The following is a 25,992-nucleotide window of genomic DNA, read 5'->3' as shown; positions in this document are numbered from 1 at the left end:
CCTCCGACTAGTAGCCGATGATAGACCTCTTCTCCATGAAGTTATCCAAAGCCTTCTTAAAGCCAAGCAGGTTGTTGGCTGTAACCACAGCTTGTGGCAGAGAATTCCACAAGTGGATTATGCGTTGTGTGAAAAAGTACTTCTGTTTGTTGGTCCTAGATTTCCTGGCAATTAATTTCATGGGGTGACCTCTGGTTCTATTCTTGTGTGAGAGGGAAAAGAATTTCTCTCTCTCCACTTTCTCCACACCATGCATGATTTTATAGACCTCTATCATGTCTCCCTGCACTCGTCTTTCTCCTAAACTAGAAAGCCCCAGGTGTTGTAGTCTTGCCTCATAAGGAAGGTGCTCTAGGCCCCTGATCATGTTGGTTGCCCTCTTCTGCACCTTTTCCAGTTCTACAATGTCCTTTTTTAGATGTGCTGACCAGAATTGTACGCAGTACTCCAAGTGTGGTCGCACCATAATTTTGTATAAGGGCATTATAATATTAGCCATTTTATTTTCAATCCCCTTCCTAATGATCTCTAGCATGAAATTGTCCTTTTTCACAGCTGCCGCACATTGAGTCGAGACTTTCAATGAGCTGTGCACAACCACCCCAAAATCCCTCTCCTGGTCAGTCACTTCCAGCTCACATCACATCAGTGTATAATTGAAGTTGGGTTTTTTTTGTCCCAATGTGCATCAACTTACACTTGCCAACATTGAACTGCATTTGCCACTTTGTCGCCCACTCACCCAGTTTGGAGAAATCCTTTTGGAGCTGCTCACAATCCGTTTTGGATTTCACTACCCGGTAGAGTTTGGTATCATCTGCAAATCTGGCCACATCACTGCTTACCCCTGCTTCTAGATCATTTATGAATAAATTAAAACGCACCTGTCCCAGTACAGATCCTTGGGGGACCCCACTTCTTACTTCCCTGCATTGTGAAAACTCTCCATTTACACATACCCTCTGTTTCCTGTCTTTCAACCAGTTAGCAATCCACACATGTACTTGTCCATTTATCCCATGATGGTGGACTCTGCTGGGATTGTACGGTTCGCAATGCAAGCCCCAGTGAAAGGGAAGCATGTGAAGATCCTGCAGACGCTCATGGATTTTTGGGTTAGCTTCTCAGAACGTCAGACTTGCAATGCGCAGGACTGACGTTTGCTACAGGCCAGTTCTCCATCTCGGATTGCTTTTTAAAAAAACCCTCAAGACACACCTGTTTTCTCAGGCTCTTAACTGAAATTAATTTCAAACGGTTTCATTGTTTTTATCCCGTGAAACTGTTTTAACTCTTTCTACTCTGCTTTAGATTTCTTGTGCTTTAACTTGTGTACATCGCCTAGAGACACACAGATCAGGCGGCACATCAATATGATAAATAAATAATGAACCACAATGCTGCACTTCATGAGGTCTGAGGAGTGTAGAAGAGAGTGCAATGATCTGGATGCCATAAGGTCATCCACACAACCTCTGTGTCAGGGTCTGGGGATGGCGCTGGGGGTGAGGGAGGCAGGCTTGGTCGTACTTTCCCCCTCATTTGATCAGAGCTCGTATTCAAACACGGAGTTCACACGCCCAGACAATGCAGACTGCAGCAAGTAGTGAGGCCATCGGGAGGCTGGGGAAACGGAGCCCGGGCTCCAGAAACCCCATAATGCACTGCCCTGCTGGGCACTCTTGCTGTCCAGCTCTATGAACGCTCGGGATGCAGGTAGTCTGACAGTAAGGACAGCCACTTACTGGCCACTACGCCAAGCCAGTGTCTCTGGATTTCTGGAAGAGAGGAAGTTCTGAGAAGGGAACATATGTTCTTATGTATTTGATGGTTGGTGGCGGTGGGAGATCCCTAATCCAAATCAAGCTTACTAATACATTATTTTTAAAATTGCTTTAATTGCAAGGGACAGGCTGGGAGCTAATAAGCGGCGTTTCTTCACTGCTGAGCAGGAAGTGTTGATGGCGATGAGAGGAGCATCAGCAGGCAGAGCAGAAGCAGGATTCCATCAGGGCTGTCGAGGGAAAGAGGATTTCCTTGATTTGCTCACACTTTCCTGTTGAGGGATCGAAACAGGCAAAAAATGCCAGAATCAGTTTGTTTTCTTAGTGTAGCCAGAGCAAAAAGAGAGCAGCTCAAATGTCAGATATTGAAGGCAGCCACAAGGCCCTTCGATATCCGGAGACCCAAGTTGAGAAGAACCCTGATCTATACCCTTCCTTGTGGTGGAGACACCCAAAGCCACAAACCCCAAACAAAGAACACAATAAAACAATAGTCCGCCAACCTCCTGACTCTTCCTGCCCTTCCACAATGAAGAACGTTGTGCTAGTCCAAAGAGATGGTGGAGCAGTGCGAAATCATGGGCATTTCCACACTTACTCTCGTGAACACTTGTGCGATGGCATTCTTGCACAAAAGTTCCCTGCCAAGCATATGAGTCTTGCCACAGGCTGCTCACCTTGTTGCACAAGCGCAAACACTAGTCTGGAACACCAGCTCCAGAATTAGCGCAAGCAGCAAGAGCAACAGCCGTGAGCAAGCACAATGTCCTTGCACAAGCAGAGCATCAGTGATGGTGTCAGCCACTACCAATAACCATGCCCGAGCTAGCAAGAATTGAGAAGCAGAATCCAGGGAGATAAATAATCCAGTGGAGGGTTATCACATAAACCACAGAAAATAAAAAGGTGCATGGTTTCAAATGGCAGCACCAGAGAGTGTGTTAGCAAGTAAGTAAGTAAGTAAGTGAATGAATGAATGAATGAATGAATGTATAACCAGAGGTAGTCATCCTGACGTTTCTCCAGCCATTGTTGGGCTACAGCTCCCCTCATCCTCAGCTGCAACAAATTGTAGCTGAGGATGATGGGAGTTGTGGTCTATCGACAATGGGAGAGCCTCAGGTTGACTTGCCTTGAGCTACGTGATGGCAAGGAGTTCCACATGTTGTGTGCCACCACAGAAAAGGTCCTCAAACACGTCATTGCCAGTTTAACCTCTGAGAGTGGTGGGATAAATGGAAGGACACACTAGGTCAGGGATTCTCCACGTGTGGGTCCCCAGATCTAATTGGACTTCAGCTCCCATAATTGCCAAGCAAAGGCCACTGGGGCTGGAGATTATGGGAGTTGAAGTCCTATTACATCTGGTGACCGACATGTTGTGAATCCCTGCACTAGATGACCACTAGGGATGGACAGGCTTCTATGAGTGTGGAAGAGAGTCCTTCAGGTATCCCAAACCTAAGGTTTTTAGGCTGGGGCTTCTTTCATTCATTCATTCATTCATTCATTCGTTCGTTCGTTCGTTTTCTATACCACCCTTCCAAAAATGGTTCAGGGTGGTTTACATTAAAACATTTCAATGAATAGGAATATGTGAACTGATCTTACACTGATAGCAGCTCCAGCTTTTAGCTAGAAATGCAGAGATTGGACCCGAGGCCTTTGCATGCAAACTGGGTACCGTCTTCTTCCACTTGACCCAAACTCCTCACCGAGGGGATAGACAGGAGTGGTGGCTGTGAGCATGCCCAGTCCAACAAAGCTGCGAGGCTCCAGGAGGGACTGCAGCCAGACGCCACAATAGGCTCTGAAGCGTTGACAATTTAGCCCGTGTGGAAGCAGCAGGAGCACATTTATTCCCTTTCCTGTGAGGGCAGATAAATGTGCCAATGCTTCTTCTGCAGCCACTGGGTTTTAATTTAAATGTAATGCATTTTAAATTCAAATTAATGTTAAGTTAATTAAAATTTGATTTAAATTTAGAATTTAATGTTGACTTCATTTAAAAGCCATTGTAGCTTCTCTGGTGGCTTTACTGTAGCCCGCAAGGCTCCATTAGACTGTGAAACATGGCAGCCCTTGCCATGAATGCCTCTGGGTGAGCCCAGTAGACCCCTGAATACTGAGGGTGTCTGTGTGAGCACGAAGAAGCTTAAGTGGCAGCATCTGGACTAAGTGTGCCAGGGCTCAACGGATGCTCCAGCGCCATGCTCTGCCTTTCATGCAGGAATGACACACACAGAACTGGATGTGGCCCAGTGACAATGGCCTTCTGTGTATCTTAGAGGCTTAAAACATCAGCCAGTTAATGCACGGAGGAAAGAGACTGTTCAACCTGTGCATGACAGGACTACAACTCCCAGCATCCCCAGACACAGTGGCCTTCTGCCCTTGAAGGGCGTTGTCATCCATCGACACCTGGGCATCCAAGGTTGGGAACCCCTGGTCCATATTTCACCAGCACCATATTTCCACACCCACACCATATTTCATATAAACCCTGCCATGGACTTCAGAGATTACAACTACTGGGGAAATGGCCTTGGATTTTATTCCTAAATAGGGTTACTCCAGAGTAAGGCCCATTCAGTTCAGTGGGACTTAATGCCTAGTAAAAAGTGATTACCAGTTTCAAAATCAGACCCTTTGCTAAGCAGGGTCTGCCCTGGTTTGCATTTGAATGGGAGATTGCATGTGTGTGTCCTCTGCTGTAAGATATTCCCCTTAGGGGATGGGGCTGCAGCTCAGTGGAAGAGCACCTGCTTTGCATGCTGAAGGTCCCAGGTTCAGTCCCTGGCAGCATCTTCAGGTAAGGCTGGGAGAGAGTCCTGCCTGAAACCCTGGAGATCCACTGCCAGTCAGTGTAGACACGACTGAGCTAGATGGGCCAATGGTCTGACTCAGTAGAAGGCAGCTTCCTATGTTCCTAGGGTGGTGGGACACAGAAGATGCAGCTTCTCTCTAGCAGCACTTCAAGATCTGTCATTGGGGGAGCTGAATTACCATTTGAGGAAACAACAGCATATTTCCACGAATCTGGCATAATCCCTTTTTGTAAAATGTCATTCATAGTCCATTGAAGAGGTTGTAAAATTTGATCTTTGTGTGACTTGTAATACAAAGCTGAGAGTCCATCTGGCCCAGGGGCCTTGTTGGGTTTAGCTTGATTTATTGCTTCTATTATTTCCATAACTGTTATTGGAGCATTCATGATTTCTATTTGTTAATGAGAAAGTTTTGGAATATTTTTAGTTCTAAGAAACTGCTTAATTTTTTTACCTTCTACTATTTTGCCTTTATATAATTCTGAGTAATATTTTTAAAATTCCATCCTTATTTCCTTTCCATTATAAGAGAGCCCATTTTTAGTAAATATTTTAGATATAAAATTTTTCTTCCTCTCAAGTCTAATTTTCCAAGCTAGCAACTTGCCTGGTTTATTTGCAAATTCAAATGATCTTTGCTTGATATACTTCAGATTTTGCTCAAGTTCATTTGCTATTAGCATAGAGAGTTGTTGTTGTAAGATCTTAATAGCTTGAGAGATCTTCTTCTTACCTTTAGTCCATATCAGTTCTCTTGCGTTCTTGGAAATCTGCAACATGTTCTGAAAAGCCCACACGATCCAAAAACTAAGTATTTAGCAGGACATCTCCTGTACTGGCACGTCCCGCCAAGTAACCTGCATCGAAACCTGTCATATGTGGCAAATCCTGTGCAAAAGGAAAAGACGACTATTAATTGGGCAGGAGCAGGCTCAAGAAGGGACGGGAAAAAGGCCGGGACAGAGTCTCAGACTGGAGTCCTGGTTTTATGAATCCACAGCATATGCCAAGGTCATCTACCTCTGCTGCTGCTACTACTACTACTACTTTTAATATAGTACTTCTCAACAATATAAGAACATAAGAACAGCCCTGCTGGATCAGGCCCGAGGAAGCCCATCTAGTCCAGCGTCCTGTTTCACACAGTGGCCCACCAGATGCCTCTGAGAAGCCCACAGGCCAGAGGGATGTGCATGCCCTCTCCCTGCTGTTGCTTCCCTGCAACTGGTCTTTAGAAGCATCATGGAGGTAATTTATAGCCACCAGACTAGTAGCCATTGACAGCCTCATAAGGAAGGTGCTCTAGGCCCGTGATCATTTTGGCTGCCCTCTTCTGCACCTTTTCCAATTCCACAATATCCTTCTTAAGATACGGTGACCAAAGCTGTGCGCAGTACTCCAGGTGTGGCCGCACCACAGATTTGTATAATGGCATCATAATATTAATATTTTTATTTTCAACCCCACCCCCCCCAATGATTCCTAGGATGGAATTAGCCTTTTTCACAGCTGCCACACACTGAGACAACACTTTCAATGAGCTGTCAACCACGACCCCAAGATCTCTCTCTTGGTCAGTCACCGACAGCTCAGATCCCATCAGTGTATATGTAAGGTTGGTGGTTTTTTGCCCCAATGTGCATCACTTTCCATTTGCTTACATTGAACTGCATCTGCCATTTTGTTGCCCAGTCCCCCAGTTTGGAGAGATCTTTTTGGAGTTCCTCTCAATCCGTTGTGGATTTCACTACCCTAAATAGTTTAGTGTCATCTGCAGATTTGGTCACCCCAACTTCTACATCGTTTATTAACAAGTTAAAGAGGACTGCTCCCAGTACTGATTCCTGGGGGACCCCACTTCCTACCTTCCTGCATAGTGAAAACTGTCCATTTATTCCTACTCTCTGTTTCCTGTCCTTCAACCAGTTACCGATCCACACATGAACCTGTCCCCTTATTCCATGACTGCTAAGTTGACTCAAGAGCCTTTGGAGGAGAAAAGGTGTGTACACGGAACCAGCTGGCCCGATTCGGTTCAAATCCGAACTGGATTCGAACCTGACCAGACCAGTTTGGTCCGGTACCCCTCCTGCCCGTCCCCCTGGTTCGGTTCAGTCCAGGGCGGTTCCTGAATATCCACCCCCCCATTTTTAACCCTTTCTTCCCTCTGGGGGGTTCCTTGGGGCGGCAGGGGTGTGTGTGTGCTGTGGAGGTTCCCCCTCCCCCCAGCCTTCGAAATCCCCCCCCCTGGCCTTTTCACCTTGGTAAAATAGCACAGCGGCCAAAATGGTGACTGCCACATATGCGCAAATGGCCTCTGTGAAGCCTGGCATGAATCACACCATGAAAATGCAATTTGGCCCAGTCCTTCCTGCTCCAAGGCACAAGATCTGATCACAGTAACTAGCTTGGATAGTATTGACAGACAATTAGACAAATTCATTGAGAGGAAGAAGCCAACAGACACCTATAAGCTAAGATGGTGACAGAGAACCTCCATGTTCAAAGGCAGTATTCCTCTAAATACAAGTTGATAAGGAAAGACCAAGTCACCTGGCTGGCCACAGTGGGAAGGAGGAGGATGCTGGCCTAGAGGGACATTTGGTCTGATCCAGCCCGGCTATTGGGATGCTCATTTGTTTTGTGACGCAAGACTATATGTCCAGTCTCCCGTAACAAACTTTCCTCAATTCAACTGAATCCTTAACTCTTTGAATGTTTGAATTGAGAAAACTTACAGTTGACCTTTGGCAAGACCTTTCAGATTCGACACATTTGCTTGAGCATTCTCCCACTCCCCTGCAGATCATTTCAGCTCTAAGAATGACTCCATTGCTTTTTTGTTGGTTTTAACCAAGGGCCACGACTATCTTCCCATGCAGAGGGAAGGGGCTTCAGCACGCTGGTCTCTCTGTGGAGGACTGTGGCCCAGAAGTGCTGGTTTCCCACCCTCTAAGACTCGGGAGCTGGGCAGTCCTCATAGTGGGAGGTCACGGTGGCTTCATGCAAGGGTTTGTGGGGGGAAAGCCGCCATCTGCCTCCCCAGGTTGCTGTGGGACGAGAAGCTTCCTCTTGTTCATCCTTCGCAGGGAGCTGCATCAGAATCGCTTCCTGCTGAGGGGTGTGTGTTGTGTGTGTCTCTGTGTGCGAATGGCAAGCTAAGGAGCAAGGCTGCCTTCTGTGGGGATGCTGGCTTAGCTGGACCCTGGAGCCCTGTGGTGGCTGCATTCATTCAGAAGTCTGTGGAGACCTGCCTGGGGTTTTGTGTCGTTTGGCCCTGCAGGCTCACTTGACTCCATCATAACAAGCAACCAGGGAGGCAGAGCAGGATCACAGCATGTGGGGAGGAGGTCCCCATGAAACGAATATCATCCCCACAAGATCTGTGGGCACCAAGGACAACTTCAGGGTTGTTGTTTTACAGCTCAGATGGAAAGGGTTAACTCCTCCCCCCACTTTCCTGATCCTAATATCCCCTGAGCTCTTCCCTCCCCGCTGCCTACACACACACACAAGGAAGATAAAAACATGCATTCAGCATAACATATAGTTTGCCGCTCTGGTTTCTCTCTTTCTTGAGATGCAGGAACTAAAGCAAAAGGCCAGGGTAGAAATAGCAAAGCATTGCTCTACTAAAGGTATATTTAAACCTCTGTTTCCTTGCCTGTTTAGACCTCATGGTGACACCAACAAATATAATTACTCAGTGTTTTCACTCAGGCAAGCAAAGGAACCAGGTGTGCATTTGATTCTTTTAAAGGCAATTGTTGATTTCTTCTCCTCCCAAGAGCCTCAGCTCCAAATGCAAATCAGATGCCTTCCTATTGGCTAGTCCTCTTTTCATCCCCCACCCACCCACTGAGATGGGAGGAAGCTGACCAGCACTGGAACTCTTGATTACAGAGGTGAGGGATGGCAGGAAGGAGCAGTCCGGGGAAGGATTTTGTCACCAATAACACTCGAGCAAACACTCGAGTAAAATGGTTTTTGTCTTCTTTCAGCTCAATCGCACTATCTCCAGCGCGATCACTTTTATTCCCCCCCGCCAATGTCCTTAAAGGTCTGCAGCTTCCATTTTCCCATTGGAGCCCACAGGTTGATGATTCCCTGCTTCATACACTCAGAGACAAAACTTTCAGGTAGATTCTTCCCAATTTCACTTTGCTTACAGGTATCTTATTTGACTTTCTCAGGCTGGACTGCCTTTGTGGCCAGATTGAAGAGATCATCACTCTCCTCAGTCAATGGGTTTGTGAAGCTGTGAGGAGTGGCAGTTGGTGCTTCAATGTTTGGATTTTGCTTGAAGTTGAGTGATCTCAATAATGCTTGATGGTGAGTTTGTGTAGCAGGTAATATACCCGCCACCTGATTCTTTTCTCCAGCAGGCCTTGCTAATTCGGGTGAGATAAGGACAAACTTGGTTCTAGCTTGAGGAATGAGCGTTATGCCGAGTGGCAGCTGATTGTCACTGGGGCTGGGGGGGCTGAGAGTAAGAAAGCATAGAATACACTCTGCCCATGCTCAGAGGCACTCTTTCCACTCCATCACTCACATATTCTCCAGAATAGGATATAGAGTCTTCAGCTTATCTCTTCTGCCCACTTCACACACATTGCCACCTTAGTCTGATGCCAGGCTCACCATGGCATACAATCTGCCTGTGCTCTGAGACCTTCTTTCCTCCTGCTGAAAACAGATTTAGAATTCTTGAAGACGTTCTTCCCTTCATAGTTACACTTAAAATCTTCACAAACTCTCCGAAGGCAGTGTATCTGCCTTTTACAGAAGATAAAATTGAACACCTTTTTAGCCTACATTCCAGTAGGCTTATGAGATCTCCCGGCTGTGCGTGTGTGTGTTTGTGTGCACGTGTTCGTGTGTGTGTCCATCCCTGTCCCCCACCATCAACTTCACAACAACTAGACCAATATGAACCAAATTGGGTACAGTTGTAGGGACTCCCAATTATGGAGAGGCCTCCAATCACCATTATCACATTATAGAGCAGGAACACTGCTCTAAGCATGAAGGGTGGGGATGGGAGAGTGAGTGACATGCTGAGACAGGGCCGACCGATCTGCTTGAAGCCCTTTAAACATATTCAGTGGGCAGCCTACTGAAATGCTGGTTGGGGCTCAGGTCTCACAGCCTGCTGAAGGTATGTGTGTGGGTGATGTGGGACATGGGAGAAGGCCTTGCCTGGTGTCGCACCGAACATATGAAGCTCAATCCCAGGGAAGGTATGCTTCTTCTTCTTCTTCTTCTTCTTCTTCTTCTTCTTCTGCTTCTGCTTCTGCTTCTTCCACTTTATGCTGCAATGCTGTTTTTATCTGCGATTTTTACTGTGTTTTGTTTTTAATGAGACCTGTTTTTGCTTTTACTAATCTCTTATTACTTGTTTCTTTTGCTACATAATACACTTGCAGAACCTTTTCCTTCAAAGCAGTGGCTAACTTGACCTATTCATCATTTCTGTGGGACTTCTGCTGACTAATTCACTCAGGAGGTCAGCCAATGATGTGGGCAAAATCAGGAGCAACACAACGCTGGCATTGCCCCACTGCAGTTGGAAACAACTCGAACCTTCCAGCTAGCCCACAAGTTACCTGGGTTGAATGGAGCTCTTTCCTCCAAGTCCAGAAAAGGCTGGTGCTGGGGGACCACTTCCAAGACTTCTCCCTGGTTGTCCTCCCCATCTTCAGCCTGCACACAGAGGAAGGCAGCTACAAAGAGAAGAGAGAGGGGAAAGACTTGTCAGCATCACTCGAAAGAGTCACAAAGATGAATGGCAATAATGATGCTTGGAAGGGAAAAGTTCCATTCCTATATGAAGAGGATAGTTTACTGGAAGGAAGCCAAAACACAGAAGATAGCCAATAAGAAGGAGGCCAAGACTGCCTTTCTAAGTGCCATGTTCCATTGCCCTGGAATTTCTAGCCCTCCCATATGCACTAGGTGGACGACTGATAATAAATCTAGCTAAGCACCTATTCTTAGGGACCAAGTTCTCTGGGATGTTGCCCCTTATCTCAAGCTACTTTCATCAGAATTGCAGCCCCTCTATAACAACTCTGTATCAATGCTGCTACCACCCTTGCTCTCCATCTGCTGGTGTGTCGTTCCACTCACTGGACACATGGAACATTCTGGCCCTGATGTTTAGCAGGAGGGCCCTGGGGAGAAAGAACAGACCCGGCATTCTTGGAACTACTCCGTCTGCATTGGTGAGACCTTCCAAATATTTCTGGATGTCATCCTGTGTTTTGGTTTCTGAGTGTAGCTTCATTGGCACTTCAGCTCCAAAGCGCACTCCATGCGTGCTCTTCAAATGACTGCAACAACTAAACTCTACACTCTACTCTGTAACTGGAGTTCGTAGCTTCCCGTTGACGCTTTTCTAAATACTTACAGACCCCAACAAATGGCACCTGGAAAGGAGCACTTGGATCCAATGGTCTCCCGCAGAATGCATGCTTTCCTTCAGCCAGAGAGCAAACAATTTTGTGGGCTACCCCCAGACTTTTCAAGCCTTTCAACTTCACCATGGTCAAAGGTTAAATAGTTAATAGTGGAGATTGATCCACTCAAATAAAATGTTGTATCCACCTCCCTTCAAGGAACTTAGAACAGGCTGTGTTCAATTAAACCTTCCCCCACCCAAGTCCTGCTTTGCTGCTTCATTGTGGCGGGGAAGGGAGTATTCCTGGGAGGAATGAATGAAGTAGCCTGGGAAGTATACTATACCCAGTAGGATCACCCCAAATGCATAGGTCATCCCAGCTACCCAGCTAAAGGAAGCAGGCACCAATATTGGTCAGCAGCGATATAGGAAGGTGCTGGAGGTGGATGATCACTTCAGTCACAATGACAAAGTCATCTTTTCATACTGTGCAGGAGTAGGCAATGGTAAACCACTCCTGTATTTTACCAAGAAAACCCCATGGATAGATGATGGGCCCCTCAGGCCAGATGGTACTCAATATCCTACTGAGGAAGAACCGTAGATCTCTCAGAGTTCCAATGGTATTTATGACCATTTAGATTAAAGCCTTTTGGATGTCTAGCAGCTAATGTTGCCATGTGGGAAAAGAATATCCGAAGCTGAAAAGACAGAATTACAATGGGAAGGTGGAACGTAAGAAGCATGAATATGGGAAAGCCTGACAAAGTAAAAGATGGAAGGAATCGACCACAGATTGACATCTTGGGCATCAGTGAATTAAAATGGACTGGAATAGGACACTTTCCGTCAGAAAACCATACCGTTTATTACTCAGGAAACGGTGGGGGTGGGGCTGGGGAAGAAGGAATGGTGTTGCTTTTATTTGAAGTTCTGAACTTCATTGATGGGGAACCAGAGGAACTGTGGAATGAAATCAAAGAAGTTGTTAAGGATGAATGTGAAAAAAGACTGCCAAAGACCAAGAAACAAAAGAAAGCAAAATGGATGTCAGAACAGACAGTGGAAATTTCTAAGAGGAGAGAAGCCCAAATCAAGAAAGATAAAGACATCAGCAAGAAACTTCATAGGGAAATTCAGAGAGCTGTTAGAAGAGACATGGAGCAGTACTACAACCACATCCGTAAAGACCTTGAGGATGGAAATAGATATGGAAAAACAAGGCAACTTTTCCAAAAGATCTATGAACTCAGAGGGAGGTTCCAACCTCAAATTGGTATGTTAAGGGATGCCAAAGGACAAATAGTAACTGATTCAGAGAGGATCAAACAGAGATGGAAGGAGTATTTTGAAAATCTGTACAGCAGGGATATCAATATCCAAGATACTCTAAAATAAAATTCTAGAGTTCTTCTACTTGCAAGAACCTCTATTACAGGAAGATGAAGTTAAATCAGCACTCTGTCATTACCAAGTCAGAAGGCTACACGAATTGATGGAACAGCCACAGAAATATGGCAGGAAATAAAAGAAGAATCAGTCAAGTCTCTAACCAAACTATGCCAGCAAATTTGGAGAATGACACAGTGGGCAACAGATTGGAAGAGGTCAGTCTACATACTCATACCGTAGCAAGGAGACCTAACAGATTGCACAAACCATCGCACAATGTCCTTAATTTCACATGCTAGCTAAATAATGCCCAGGATCATCCAACGCAGTGGAAGTGGGAGTACCAGATTCCCTGAGTTATGTATAGCTGGTTTCAGAAAAGGACAGAGAACAAGAGACATTATTGCTGATGCACACAGTATAATTGAGAAAGTCAAAGTATGCCAAAAAGAAGTCGATATGTGCCTTATTGACTACAGAAAAGCCTTTGATTGTGTTGACCATGTCAAGTTGTGAAATATCCTTAGGAAAATGGGTCTCCCAGAACATCTCATTGTCCTGAGAAACCTATACACAGGACAGGAAGCCACAGTCCAGACGGAATATGGTGAAACAGACCAGTTGCAGATCGGCAAAGGAGTAAGACAAGGCTGTCTACTTTCTTCTTATTTATTCAACATATATGCTGAACACAGTGAAAAAAGGGGATTGCGACTAAATGTCAAGAAGACTAAACTAATGACAGTGGGTACAGCAAGCAGCCTCAGAATTAATAATGAAGAGATTGAAGTGGTGGATATCTTCTACTGTTTAGGATTGACCGTCAACAGTGAAGGATCCAGTAGACTAGCATCTGGTAGGGTTGCAATGAAGGCCATCAAAAGAATATTTAGATGTGTGACGTGTCTAAACCTACAAAGATTAGGATCGTTTCGATAATGGTTTTTCCCATGACACTCTATGGATGTGAAAGCTGGACTTTGAAGAAACAAGATAGAAAAAGTATTGACGCTTTTGAAATTTGGTGCTGGAGAAGAATTTGGAGGATACCGTGGACAGCCAGGAAAACAAACCAATGGATCATAGAACAAATCTATCTAGAATTTTCACTCGAGGCACAAATGACCAGGCTCCAACTATCATACTTTGGACACATTATGCGAAGATCCAGCTCCCGAGAGAAGTCCATAATGCAGGGGGAAGTTGAAGGAAAGAGGAGTAGATGACCAATAACAAGGTGGATGGACTAGATTACGACAACAATCAATGCAACACTGAGAGACCTTAAAGGCCAAGTTGAAGAATGATCATGCTGGAAAGAATCTATCTATGTGGTGGCTAAGAAGTGACACCGACTTGACTGCACTTAATCAATCAATCAAACAAACAATCAGTCAATCAAACTTTCCCAAGGTAGCACCTTTTGATAGTTAGCCCTGGAGAGAAACGGGATGTGTTTGAAAGCAGCTGGACCTGTGCGAGGCCAATCTATAAGAAGCTAGACAGATTGAAGAAGTCCAGTGAGCACAAGCTCTGCTTTTATAGATGCCATGAGTAGATTTGCATACCTGTCTTGCTGTCCTTCTCCAGGGGATTCCCTCCTTACAGCTGAAGCCGAGGTGGCTTTGCTCCTTAATACACTCTCTTGAGTTCAACAGGACTTGCTCCCAGGTGAGTGTGGGAAGGATGGCAGCCTCAGTCAGTGGGAATGACCAGAAATATTTCTAAAAAGGGGAAAACAAAAACTTACCTGGATCAAGTAAGAGCACCAAGCAGGCAATGAAGAGCAGATAAGAATGCTTCATAGCAGTGGTAATTTGGCAGTGGGTCTTAGAACACGTTTGATCAAAGAGGAGAAGAGATGGCAAGGGTGACCGGAGGAAGGATTTATGGGCCTTTTATACCATATCTGGAACTGGAATATGATGTGCTTTTGCAGCCTTGGCAATTGTATGCTAAATTTCAACATAGGTGTTTGGGTTTTTTTAAGTATGCAACATCCAGTGCTTTTTTGGGAGGGGTTGTTGTTCTGTACTTGGGACACCTCAGCACAAAAAGGTTCAGTGGAGACTTGGGCATATTGGCTATTTCGCAAAGTAAGGAGATGGTGGCAAGAGAAATACCATATCGACCCATCTGTGCATTTTGGAAATCAGTTCTTATTGCACCGAAGGCCATGTTGTTTTTTAAACTGGGTGAACGATTGCTTCATATAGTGGTTTCATCAAGGAGACGTTGAGGTATATATGGTTTTAATCATTTCTCTGCATCAGCTGTTGGAGTGTACTGATGACCAGAAGTGGGACTTTAATTGTTGCCCTCTCTATCCACCTTCTCCAATCCATACCTAAAGCCTAAGGGCTCTTGGGCGAAAATAACAACATCCTCCGCCCCTCCCCCCACCTGCAGTTTGCATATAGGTGGTTTGGGAATCTGCAGCCAAGGCCACACTTTGCAGCTCTTCTGGACTTGTTCAGATGCTGGAATTCTAGCATTTGTCTTTTGATCTGACCATCAATAGGAAGGCATCAGGAGCTCCTTGCACCGAGCACACACCCACGACTTCTGCCCATGGGGCAAATAGTCGTACATGTGGCACTCTGTGCAATACACTGGGAAGTGCCCCTTCCCCTGCTGACCTTCTATCTTCATACTGTTTTAGTTAGCTCTTTACAGTATTTAGGGAGCTTATTGTCCGTTTATTAGATATTTTGTTAGGATAGGTCTCAGCTGTAATGGCCAGCTATTTAACTGTCCAAACAGCCTTTCCCAAGAATATGAGGGATATGAGGGAGGGATATGTACTTACGTTCTCTTCTCCACCAGGCTCCTTGTGATCGCGATTGCGATTTCAGGGGCTCGTTCCAGGCTCCCCCACACACTTCCCACCAAACTCCTGCAAAACTCCTACGTCCTGTTTGCTATCCCTGTTCGCTATGCTCTCGGGCCTTCACCTCATATGTAGAGTAGCCTTCCAACTGTCACACAGGATGAGAGCCAAAGGAAAGGAATGTGGGGCCCCGCCCAGCCCTAGCTGACTCCACCCCCACTAATCAGCAAACAGTGCCTTTAGGGAACCCTAAGAACTCCTAGCCCTCTGATATCTTAACCCTAACAAGGAACCCTAGCAAGGAACCCTAACAAGTATCACTCACAAAGATGGAGAGACTAAGACCTAACCCTTAAAGAGAAACAGCCCCTGCAAAACTCTCCTCTTCTGGTTAGTTTGTTTGAGGGAGAAAAGGCTAGATGCTTAGAAAGGCTTGCTCAGCTTCTCAGCTGTGTCTGCTCTTCCCAGAGGAGCCTTCCAACTCAACTTGGGACTGTAGATTCTTCTCTATCGAATCCCTATATGACTCTCCCATGTGTGTTGGTCTCAGATTCGCTTGGGGGCCCCAAGACTTGGTCAGAAGCATACAGAAGTACTTGCCTCCTTTTGCTTCGCCTTGGCTCTTTCTTGCTTTTCTGTCCTTGCTGGTAGGAAAGGAGCAATGTCACCCATATTTATAAGAAATGACGATTGCTACCATTTTGGCTGGGCCTGGCTCTTATGTGCAATTTGTGTCTGGTAATAGCTTGATAATCAGTTAATCAGGTACTTTTTTCAGGACAGGAAAAGGTCTAAATGTTCTTATGTACCCCAAAGGGAAATGCAGTCCCCTATTGTCATCTCTGGAATCTGCTACAATCATGGGGAGACATTAAGCTTTTGAAAGAAGGGTCTGAGCAATCGGATCCTCGGATCTTTGCCTATCTTTAAGGGGAAGTTTGCAATTAGCGCCTGGCTGTATCTCTTTCTGCAGAAGATGCTAAATTTCCAACCTTCTTGTGCAGCAGGGAAGTAAATTGTCGAGGGAGCAAGAGTTTGAGCGTTTGAATCCCTGCTGGTATGTTTCTCAGACTATGGGGAACAGCCATATCAGGCAGCAGCAATATAGGAAGATGCTGAAAGGCATCATCTCATACTGCACGAGAGATGGCAATGGTAAACCCCTCCTATATTGTACCAAGGAAAACCACATGGCTCTGTAGTCGCCAGGAATTGATGGCAGAACATCTTCCCTGTAAAGGAAACTGTCAGCTTTTGAACAAAGTTAGCTGGGGTGGTAGTGCTCATGGGAAGAGCTCATGGGAGGAGCTCTTGTGGTGATTCTTTCCAGAATGTTAATTCTGTCTTAGTTTAGCTTTGTTACCTGAGACCATGCTGTGTGGCTCCTAGACGCATCATTCAGGATTTTGTTTTGTGAACTGCAACTTAAGACGTTATATTTATTGAGCCTCCTTACAGGCAGAGAGGTACTTTGCATGTGCATTTTAACCATTTTGGCTTGTTTGCCTGTAAACTGTCCTGATTACTATGTCTACTTACATAAACTAGTTTTGGATTGTTTTAGACTTGATCGGGGCTGGAAACGTGCTGTGTTCTGTCTCCCACCATGCCTGCTCTTCAAAGAGGTTGTAAGGCATTTTGCTATGAACAGGGAGGAATTTCACTTCGTTTTGTCTCAGAGGAGAGAGACTGGTGGAAGCTCTACCAAGGATTGTTAATGATCTTGGGGAGGGGCAGGTCATGCAATCCTCTCCCTATTTGCCACCATCTCTTTTGAGTCTCCTCCTGTACAGAAATACCCCGTGGGAGCCGGTGGTTTGGTCTCTGCTGTTTTCTTCTCCAAAACAACACTTGAGTATGAGCCTCTTTTACTCAGATCCTTGTTGCATTCAGAGAGGGGGCAAGTCCTCAGTTCTTGCCTGTGAACTTCCCAGAGGCATCTGGTGGTGGGCCACTTTGGGAAACAGGAGGTTGGACTAGATAGGCCTTTGGCCTGATCCTGCAGGGTTCTTGTGATGTTCTTATTCATTCTTCCTCTTTTCTGATGGAAATGCGAGATGATAAAGGATTCTTGAGCAACTAGGAGCAAACAGTGCCTGAAGGATTGAATCTGAATAAGAAGGGAGAAGACAGCACAAACTGCTTCCAAAGCAATTTGTGTCTGGATTAATTACAGCAAGTGACCGGAAGTGCCAGTAGAACAACTCCACAGAAGAAGCAGCCAACTCACATGGCTGATGAAATCTGGAATTGAGAAAGCCCCTTCCAGGAAGATCTGAGGTGGTGTCCATCTAATTGGCTGGGTCTGAGTATCCATTTGCAGATTCCAAACCATCACATGGCTTACTGAAAATGCCCTTGTTCACCTGAGCCAGGCACTCTTGCATCACCACCTTGGGAATTACAGGGCTGAAGAAGCATGAAGATTTTGCAGGTAGGCTAGGTGGGTGTGTCGTGGCAGGCATTAGAACATGTACCCACCTAGTCTTTCCACTCAGCATTTTCCAGGCATCTTTCTCACCCACCCACTTAACCTGGCGGCAATCACCCATACCTGCGGTTTGCTTAACCTCGGCTAAATGCTGAATTCAAGAACGGGGTTTGGTGTGGAGGCAGCGCTAGGTGTGACCGTACTCCCGGGGCTTCACGCATGCAGGTTAATCCAAGCTGGGCTGTCCTAGCCTTAATTAGCCTATATATGTGAATACCCTTCTAATCATATCAATTAAGATTCTAGTGAAAGGAAAGTAGGCAGATTAGTTCTTCTTTGCTGTAGGTCTTTGCCATGTGCATCTAATACTCCATTTTGAGTGTTTGAATGCTTCAAAAAAATTGAATTTCATTTTATAGTCTTCTACCACCTTTCCAATGAAAGGTCAGACCAAGGCAGCACACAAGAAGAGTTCAAATATAAGGACCATCACCCAGGAAAAAATCTCAGTAAAACCAATCAACCTAGAAATATATAGCAATATAATAGCATAAGTATCCCCAAAATACAGACAAAGCTGAAATACCCTGAATAACTGAAACAGGAGCAGCCCATTAATGTCAGCCCCACCCCCAAGAGGAGAATAAAACAGCTATGTTTCCACAGTGTGTTGGGAAAGATGTTTAGATCCTCTGAAAGGAGAAAGGTCTATAAAAGTGGTTCCATTCCTGATCAGGCCACCTTTCCAGCCCCTCCCAACTCTGGATCTGGAAAGAGAAGCTCCAAGAAGACAAAGAGGAGAAGGGAAGAACGCTTCATAGCTACAGGAAGTCAATGGTAGAGATTTGAATGAGAATTTCTGGTCACAGAGGACAAGAGATGCCAAGGCTGACAGGAGTGAGGATTTTTATACCCCGTTGTGAACCACAGTATGATGAGCTGTTAAAGCCTTGGTACTTGTAAACTGCATTTCAACATTTTTTAAAAAATAAAATAGGCAACATGCCATAATTATTTGGATGGGATGTACTCAGAATACCTGGGCACAAAAACATGAAATGGAGTCTTGGGTATCTTGGCTGAAATTTGAATTGAGCGATATATAGCAAAATAAGGGGATGGGAAGAGGGATATCATGAGTTCATATTTCAGAGAGGCCGTGTTGCTCTTTACAGTGGTTGAATAGTTCCTGCATCGGGTGGTTTCAGCAAGGAAGTGTGTGGTATGGTTTAAATTAGGGATGTGCGAAACGTTTCGGGTACAGAACGACCTGTACCCAAAACGGCTGATTTCGGGTGATTCGGACCCAAAACGAATCACCCTCCAAGCCCCCTGAAATTTTCGGATCCGAAACGAATCACCCCTGTTTCAGATCCGAAATATTTGTTGTCTCGGCCCTCCATTTTGTGGCCAATAAAGTGCCTGCCTTGCCTTCTTCTCCCCCCTCCATTTTCAGAATGACGTCTATTTGAATTTCCCGCCTTTTTGCCTCCATTGATTTCAATGCAAAAATAGCTTCACATTAACTTTAATTGAAAAGGTCCGACCTGCAGAGGATTGACCATATTTGGTGTTGATTAGTGAATGACCCCCCCCCCATTGGCCAGGGGGAGGTGGAGGAAGGGTCAAGCTTGGGGCAATTTTTGGAGGGCTTTGCAGGAGGGTATTTAAAGGGCCACCAGTAGCCATTTTCTTCCTTCCTGCTACCTTGTGTGGGAGAAGAGAGAGCTCTATTGCCCTGCTTACTCAGCCTTGCCTCCATTTTGCTCAGCGATTCGTGTGGGTGCTATTGTTCAGCATTTATGCCATTGCTCTGCCTTGCTGGTTGCCTGCCTTTCCTGCTTGATTTCAGCCTCTCTTTTTTTGAGAAAAAAAGAAGAGGAGGAGGAGAATTTTTTTTTAAAAAAAATCTGCCTTGCTGCAAGGCCAGCCTGCTGACTGTGCAGCCGTTCTCTCTCTCCTGCATTTTCTGTCTTTTTAAAAATTGAGCAAGAGAGAATATTGGTAGAAAATGCGGGGGTTTTCCCCTCCTTTTTAACCCCCCCCCTGATTTTTTGCTACTTCTTCCTGCTGTAGAGAGAGAAAATCAATCATCACTGCTGCCTCTGCCTGCCTGCCTGCCTGCACTTCCATTCCAGGCCCAGTGTGCCATCCTCCTGTGACCAGACCCTCAGAGGTGGACTACAGAGACCCAGCGTTGGAGAAGCCTTCAACTGAGTGAGAGTGGCCCAGCCATTTATATTTTACACACACACACACACACACACACACACACACACACACACACACACACACGTCTTTCTCTAGTCTCCCGTGAATTGTGTATTTGTGGTTTATTTTATCCCTGTTTGGAGAGAGGTTAAGGTTTTGGGGTTTAACTGTTCTCTAAAAGTTTTGTGATATTTGGAAGATTGGGTTTTAAATAGGGGTTCTTCAGAGTGTGTAGCCTTAGAGTCTATAGGCTAGATCCCCATTAGCTAGGTAGTAGTAGGTGGTGGTTCAACTGTAGAGTAGACTAGAAGCGTAGCCTTGTAGTGCTTTAAATAAATAATTCTTTTTTCCCCTCCCAAGTAATTTTTTTAAAAGAGGAAAGGAGCCTGAGCCTGTTCCAGTGCTTGAGCTAATCTAGGATTAATTCAGCTCGAGTGTCTCAGCACTGACTCCTCCTGTCCTGAGTCCTGCATACACTTTTGTGTTGTTGCTTTTTTAGAAATGTTGAAAGCCCCTAGCCTGCCCATTGCCCACCCAGTCATTTCTTTGCCCATCATTTGTGAATTGAAACACACATTGTTTGATTGACTTGTGTTTAGGTAGGCCCAGCACAATTCAGTTACTTTTTCATCTTCTGTGCCTGTGATATTGACAGCAACATCATTGTTGTTCCAGCAATCCTAATCCTAATCTGTGTAACAATCCTAATCTGTGTAATTAGATTTTGATACTTTTCTAACTCACTTCCATTCCAAGAACCACAGACAGAGAATAGCTGTAATTCCCTGTTCTTCTTGGTGAGTGCACTGGGCCAGCCTTAAAGAACTCCTCCACGGTCACTGCAGTGTGTGTGCGCAGCAGTGCCACAAGCTAAGTGGCATTATTTTATTTCTTGTTCTGTGGCAGCCTGCTTCTGTCGTGTCACACACACATCTAACTCCCAGTCCCTCTTGCTAAACTCTGTGTGATGCACATTACACGGCAGCTTCTGATTTAGCCAGCCACAGAATTTGTGCCAACAAGCCTTAAGCAAGGAGGCACTCCACTCCAGTCCACAAGCCATCACAGCAGCCCCTCTTTTTGGACCTCTGAGTCTACCTGCCCCCTGAGACAACCCCATCCACTCTGCCCCCCCTTTACATTTTTAAAAGAAGCCCCCAAACCATGGCTGGGAGGGCTGGTAGAGCAGCAGAAAGAGGGAGGATGCAAGGAAGGGGGAGGCTTTTCTTCCCTGCTGGTCGTGGCAGGGGGCGGCCAGAGGGGCTTATTCCCCGAGTAACCCCCGGCCCTGCTTCGGCGCACAGGCTAGACTTTCTTCCCTGCGGCCGGGCAGAATTTCGGGGGGAGGGCCTCCCAGCTTGCCAGGGAAGAAGAACTTCCTGTGGCAGCTGAGGAGGTGGTGCTGGTGGTGGAGGAGGCTGGCAGTCCAGCCAGATCCACCTTGCCGCCCTCCCCACCGGTCCCTGTGGGGGGTGGGGGCCCCAGGGTTGCATCTGAGGAGGCTCAGTCAGAGGGAAGCCCTCCTGTCCCTGGGCCTTCTCAGGCCAGCTCTGAGGGCAGTGGTGGTGGTGGCATGCCCGAGAAGGAACCAGCAAAGCTGCCACCACCCAAGCGACCTTGTGTCGCAGGAGAGTCCAGCAGTGTGGTCTGGGATCACTTTGAGCTTCACCCTGGTGATCCCACCCATGCTGAGTGCACCCACTGCAAGGTGCTGGTCAGCAGAGGCAAGGACCCTAAGCACTTCACTCCCTCGGGTCTGTTGTCGCACCTGTGCCGGCGGCACTCAGGTGTGGAGACCTCTGCTGGCAGTGGCAGTAGGCCCAGTGCCTCGACTAGCAGTAGTGGCGGCAGCAAGCGGCCAGTGGCTCCTGCTCCTAGGCAAGAAAAACTGACCGATCATCATCAGTGGGTGCAATCTCTGGGAAAGCGGTCCGATCGCCCAAAACCACATCTCGTGACTCGGGCCATTGCTGAGATGATTAGGGACTTCGGCTAGATCATGGGAAACCCACTTTTTTCACTGTTTATAATGGTGCACAGTCTAGCCAGGTTTTTGACCACCTCTGACTGATGTGTTACCCCACTGGCCTCCTGTTAGTCTTGCAGAAATAACAAATTTAGTAGGACGTTTAAAAATTGGAAAAGCCCCTGGTCCAGACCTTATTCTTCCAGAACTATTAAAAGCTAATATAGAATGGTGGGACTTCGTTTTAGCCAATTTATTTACATCTATTAGCTGCACAGGAATTATACCAGAGCAATGAAAAACAGCAATAGTTGTTCCCATATTTTAAAATGATTCTCATTTGGATCCAACTAATTCTGGGACCTTAAGCTTGTTGTCCGTGTTTGGTATGCTATATGCTCTTTATCTATTGGATAAGCTTGAGGCATGGATCTCAGAGAATCAGATTCTTGGGATGGAGCAAGCAGGTATTAGAGCAAGCCCCTCTACTCTTGATCACTGTATGATCTTGTCTCATCTCGCGAAGAAATATTCTAGTGGCCCTAAAGGCAAACTTTTTCTTGCTTTTATAGATTTAAAATCTGCATTTGATTCCATTTGCAGACACTTATTATGGTCCAAACTTGAAAAAACTACAATAGATAAGAGACTGTTATTTCTGATGATGCAGCTTTATTCCATATCTTCGTTACGGGTTAGGTATGCCACTAATGGGGCTCTAACTGATTTGAATCCTTCTACTGTGGGGTCAGACAGGGTTGTGTCTTGGCCCCTACATTGTTTAATCTTTTTATTAATGATCTGGCCCAATGTCTGGAAAAGGTGGATTCACATGCACCGGAGCTGTCTGATAAATGAGTGCCGGGGTTCTTATACCTGGATGAAGTGGCTGTATTATCTCAAACTAGACTAGGTTTGTAAAGATTGTTGTATGCTTTTGTCTGCTATTGCAACGATAACAAGTTAGTTATCAATTATAAAAAATCAGAGGTCCTGTTTTTCCTGAAATCCAGGAAATTATATAAATGGGTAGTAAATCAGAACCATATTGAGCAGGTGTACAAATTTAAACATTTAGGCTCCCCCCCCCAGTATAATCTTAACTGGAATACTCACAGGCTGTCCTCCATCCATATAGCCCATAAAACTCTTAGTGCCTTTTTGCACTTCTGCTATTCTAGAGGAGGCCAGTATATACCTATGGCACTCCAGGTATTTCAAGCTAAGATTGTGGCACAATTACTTTTTGGAGCCTCGCAATGGATACAGGGGGTAACAATTGAATTGGAGAGAGTACAGTCTATATTCCTAAGAGCAATCTTTGCAGTGCCTAGGTGTGTGTCATATTCTGTTCTTTGCCTGGAATCTGGGTCTTTCCCTATAGCCTGTAAAGCTTGGGAATTCACTTTTGCTAGATGGATTAAACTCTGTTTAGAGATTCGGGAATTTTCTTTCTTCCGTTATTTATGGTTGGACTCTAATCCAAACCCCTGGCTATCTTATGTAAACAACAAAATGATGCCGTTGGGACTACTTACTCTGGAGAATAATAAGGTGAAGGAAATACTATTTCTATGGTTACATGACATTGAACATCAGGAACTTTCGTCTTCAGCTAACAGGACCTACTCTCCCCTATATTTTGGGATTTCCCCCCCATGGGAGATAGAGGTGCAAATTATCTAACAACGATTCACTTTTAAAAAGTTTTGGGTTGCATTTGCTTGGGCTCGCTTAAATGTGTTGCCCTCCTCTCTTTTGGAAAGGAGGTTCACTAAGGATTCTTCAGCGACAGTTCTCTGCCCCTGAGACTCTGGCCTCCTGGAAACTGTTACCCACGTTCTGTTATATTGTTCTTTGTATCGAGGTATTAGAGAAGAACTTATTTCCCCCGTTAAGTAGATTTCCTGGAAGGTGTGAGCTTTCTAATAGACAATATTGCCTTGCAGATACAAGCTGTGAGATCACAAAAGTGGTGGCCAATTTATTTTATATTGCTATGAGATTAAGGTCTTAGTTTTAGAAGCTGTTTTACTGTTTTCAAAGTAATCTATCCTGAATGCTTGTACATTTGGAAAAAAGCAAAAGAGAAAGAAAGAAAGAAAGAAAGAAAGAAAGAAAGAAAGAAAGAAAGAAAGAAAGAAGTCTCAGGTGATTTGGTACCAAACGTGTTTTCTGGAGGCCTGGTTTTTGTTAGGCATCACCCCCAAGAAGCCATCTAGGGATATGTGAACTATACCTGTGAGAAGACATTCAAGAGGCGAGAACTGTGTATTGGAGAGGAATTCTCTGAAGCATTCTCATCCCTCAAGCTGCAGCCTATCCAGTGGGAGGGGGAGCCATTGGTTGGATTACATCCCCAGCTATGTCTAATAGGGAGAAGGTAGAAAGGGCATGGTAAGGTGGGAGAGAAAGCAGAAAAGTTACAGTATAGCAGCTGTCCCAGGCAAACCGGGACAAGGAGGTGACATCAGCAGGGTTTAAGCAAAGGAGCTGGGAAGGAGTTGGGCCAGAAGGGAGAGTTTGTTTGGGAGAAAGCCAGCAGGAGTGAGCAATCCCTTCCCTGTCTGTGAACAAGTGCTGCAGGCAGCATGGAGATGGACAGAGAGCTCTGGGAGAACCCCCCCCCCTCTCTCTCTCTGGGTGTTCTGCAGTAATGGTGCAGAGTGCCAGTTCTGGCACCTGATACTCGCACACCTCACTGTGTCTTGGACAAAGGAACTGCCAAGGAATTCTTTGTTCTACTAAATTGGATCTTTTGAAATGAGCAGTTAATAGCCAGATGTAAGAGTGGGTGGACTCCTCTTTCATTTCTATACTGGAGTCAACAATCAAGCTAATTCCTTTCTGTAATGGGATTTTCTATGCTATTTCTGGGCTTCTGGGCTTTCCTGAGTGTCTCCTATTCACGGAACAACCAAACGTGCTTGATTGGTTGGCAATCTGTAATCTTTTTAATCTCCTTATGTCAATATTGGATGGACAGCTGGTCATATAGATGCTGGAGAGAAGGTGTTTAATCTTAAATTTGGAGATCCCTGGAATGCCAGGAAAAAGTCATATTTGTTATTCTGCATCTCAAGAGGACTCCATAGAGCCTTACACTTAAGCGCCTACTCCCCTCTCCAGGTTCTCCTGCATTCACATACCAGGCACCTTTAACCCTTCCTTTGTGTCAAGGGATTCTCTTTGCTTGCTGGCTGTTTCTTCAGGGGTCAGCCAGAGTGGCTTCCTGCTAATGAGGACAGGGTTAGGGGTAATTTGACATAGGGGGTACTCTTAACAATCTCCACACACAGAGAAGTGTCATAGCTGCCATGAGCAGATTATGAATATTGACCTCTCTCTCCCCCCCTCATACATTCATATATAGAATTAGAATTTTATTGATATCCCATTATTCTTACCTGCTTGAATTATCAGAGGAAATTAGATGGGTACCCAGGCAGTGTCCCACACAGGCATTAGCCAGAGTTAGACATTGTTTCAGCCAGTTTCCTGCCTTGAATGTCTCTAGACCAGACCCTGATCCCATCATGGCCCAACGGCTTCCAGAAGCTCCAACTGGCCATTGGTTAGATATCTCCTGCTGCAGCGCACTGCCTAGCAAGCCAAGCCAACAAGAGGAGAGCTGAGTAGACGGCGCACGCACACCAACCCGTCACGATGCAACTGCAAGGGGAGAGGGCACAATTACAGGCAGGAGGAGGCGAGGCAATCCTAGCACAGATTTTGAAAGTTATAATCCAGGACATCTTCTACCACCAGCTGTAGTGTAGTGTAGTGAGTGCAGTGAGTGCAGCTGAGCTGCGTGTGAGGATGATAGTTAGTTTAGTTTCAGCAGACTGACTGACTGAGCATTGAGCATGGGCAATGGCATTGGCAAGCAACACAACACAACACTCACCTGCTGCTGCTGGTTCTAGTAGTTGTCTCTTGTCTTCACCTCTTCTTCATGTGTGCGCAGTGAGTGCATGCCTTTTGCCTTACTTGAAAGAAATGGTTCTCTGGTCCACCACATATTTGCTCAAGGACCACAGAGAGGCCCAAGGCAGGTGGTGGCACCAGTGTGAGTGCATGTGTGCTGGTGTTTGCCACCAGGTGGTGTGTGTGTGTGTGTGTGTGTGTGTGTGTGTGTGTGTGTGTGCGC

At 45.7% G+C, this 25,992-nt stretch overlaps 1 protein-coding gene across 2 annotated transcripts; it reads right to left on the bottom strand.

Moving 5' to 3' along the window:
* Nucleotides 1–1,922: 1,922 nt before the first annotated feature.
* On the bottom strand, nucleotides 1,923–25,992 carry LOC128324288 (uncharacterized). 2 transcript variants are annotated; one of them, XM_053248661.1, is made up of 7 exons: nucleotides 25,750–25,992; nucleotides 25,250–25,514; nucleotides 24,082–24,211; nucleotides 13,973–14,128; nucleotides 10,219–10,335; nucleotides 5,346–5,500; nucleotides 1,923–2,056 (listed from the first exon to the last, which is right to left on the bottom strand). In XM_053248661.1, exons 2-6 carry the CDS (start codon nucleotides 25,378–25,380, stop codon nucleotides 5,420–5,422), a joined length of 615 nt encoding a protein of 204 aa, XP_053104636.1. In that variant the 5' UTR covers nucleotides 25,381–25,514; nucleotides 25,750–25,992; the 3' UTR covers nucleotides 1,923–2,056; nucleotides 5,346–5,419. The 2 variants fall into 2 exon arrangements, with proteins under 2 accessions (XP_053104636.1, XP_053104646.1); XM_053248671.1 differs by having other exon boundaries at nucleotides 25,250–25,445.

This window comes from Hemicordylus capensis, chromosome 1 (assembly GCF_027244095.1).
Source record: "Hemicordylus capensis ecotype Gifberg chromosome 1, rHemCap1.1.pri, whole genome shotgun sequence".
NCBI lineage: Eukaryota > Metazoa > Chordata > Lepidosauria > Squamata > Cordylidae > Hemicordylus > Hemicordylus capensis.
This window is presented reverse-complemented; position numbering and strand designations above follow the sequence as displayed.

Bases quoted from the DNA above. Each gene is read 5' to 3' on its own strand.
- LOC128324288 (XM_053248661.1), bottom strand. From the start codon at position 25,380: ATGATGGGATCAGGGTCTGGTCTAGAGACATTCAAGGCAGGAAACTGG. The intron at 14,129-24,081 runs GTATAGTTCACA...TCCCCTTTTTAG, and splicing joins TCTTGAATGTCTTCTCACAG to AAATATTTCTGGTCATTCCC. The intron at 5,501-10,218 runs GTAACTTGTGGG...CCTTTTGCACAG, and splicing joins AAGAGCTCCATTCAACCCAG to GATTTGCCACATATGACAGG.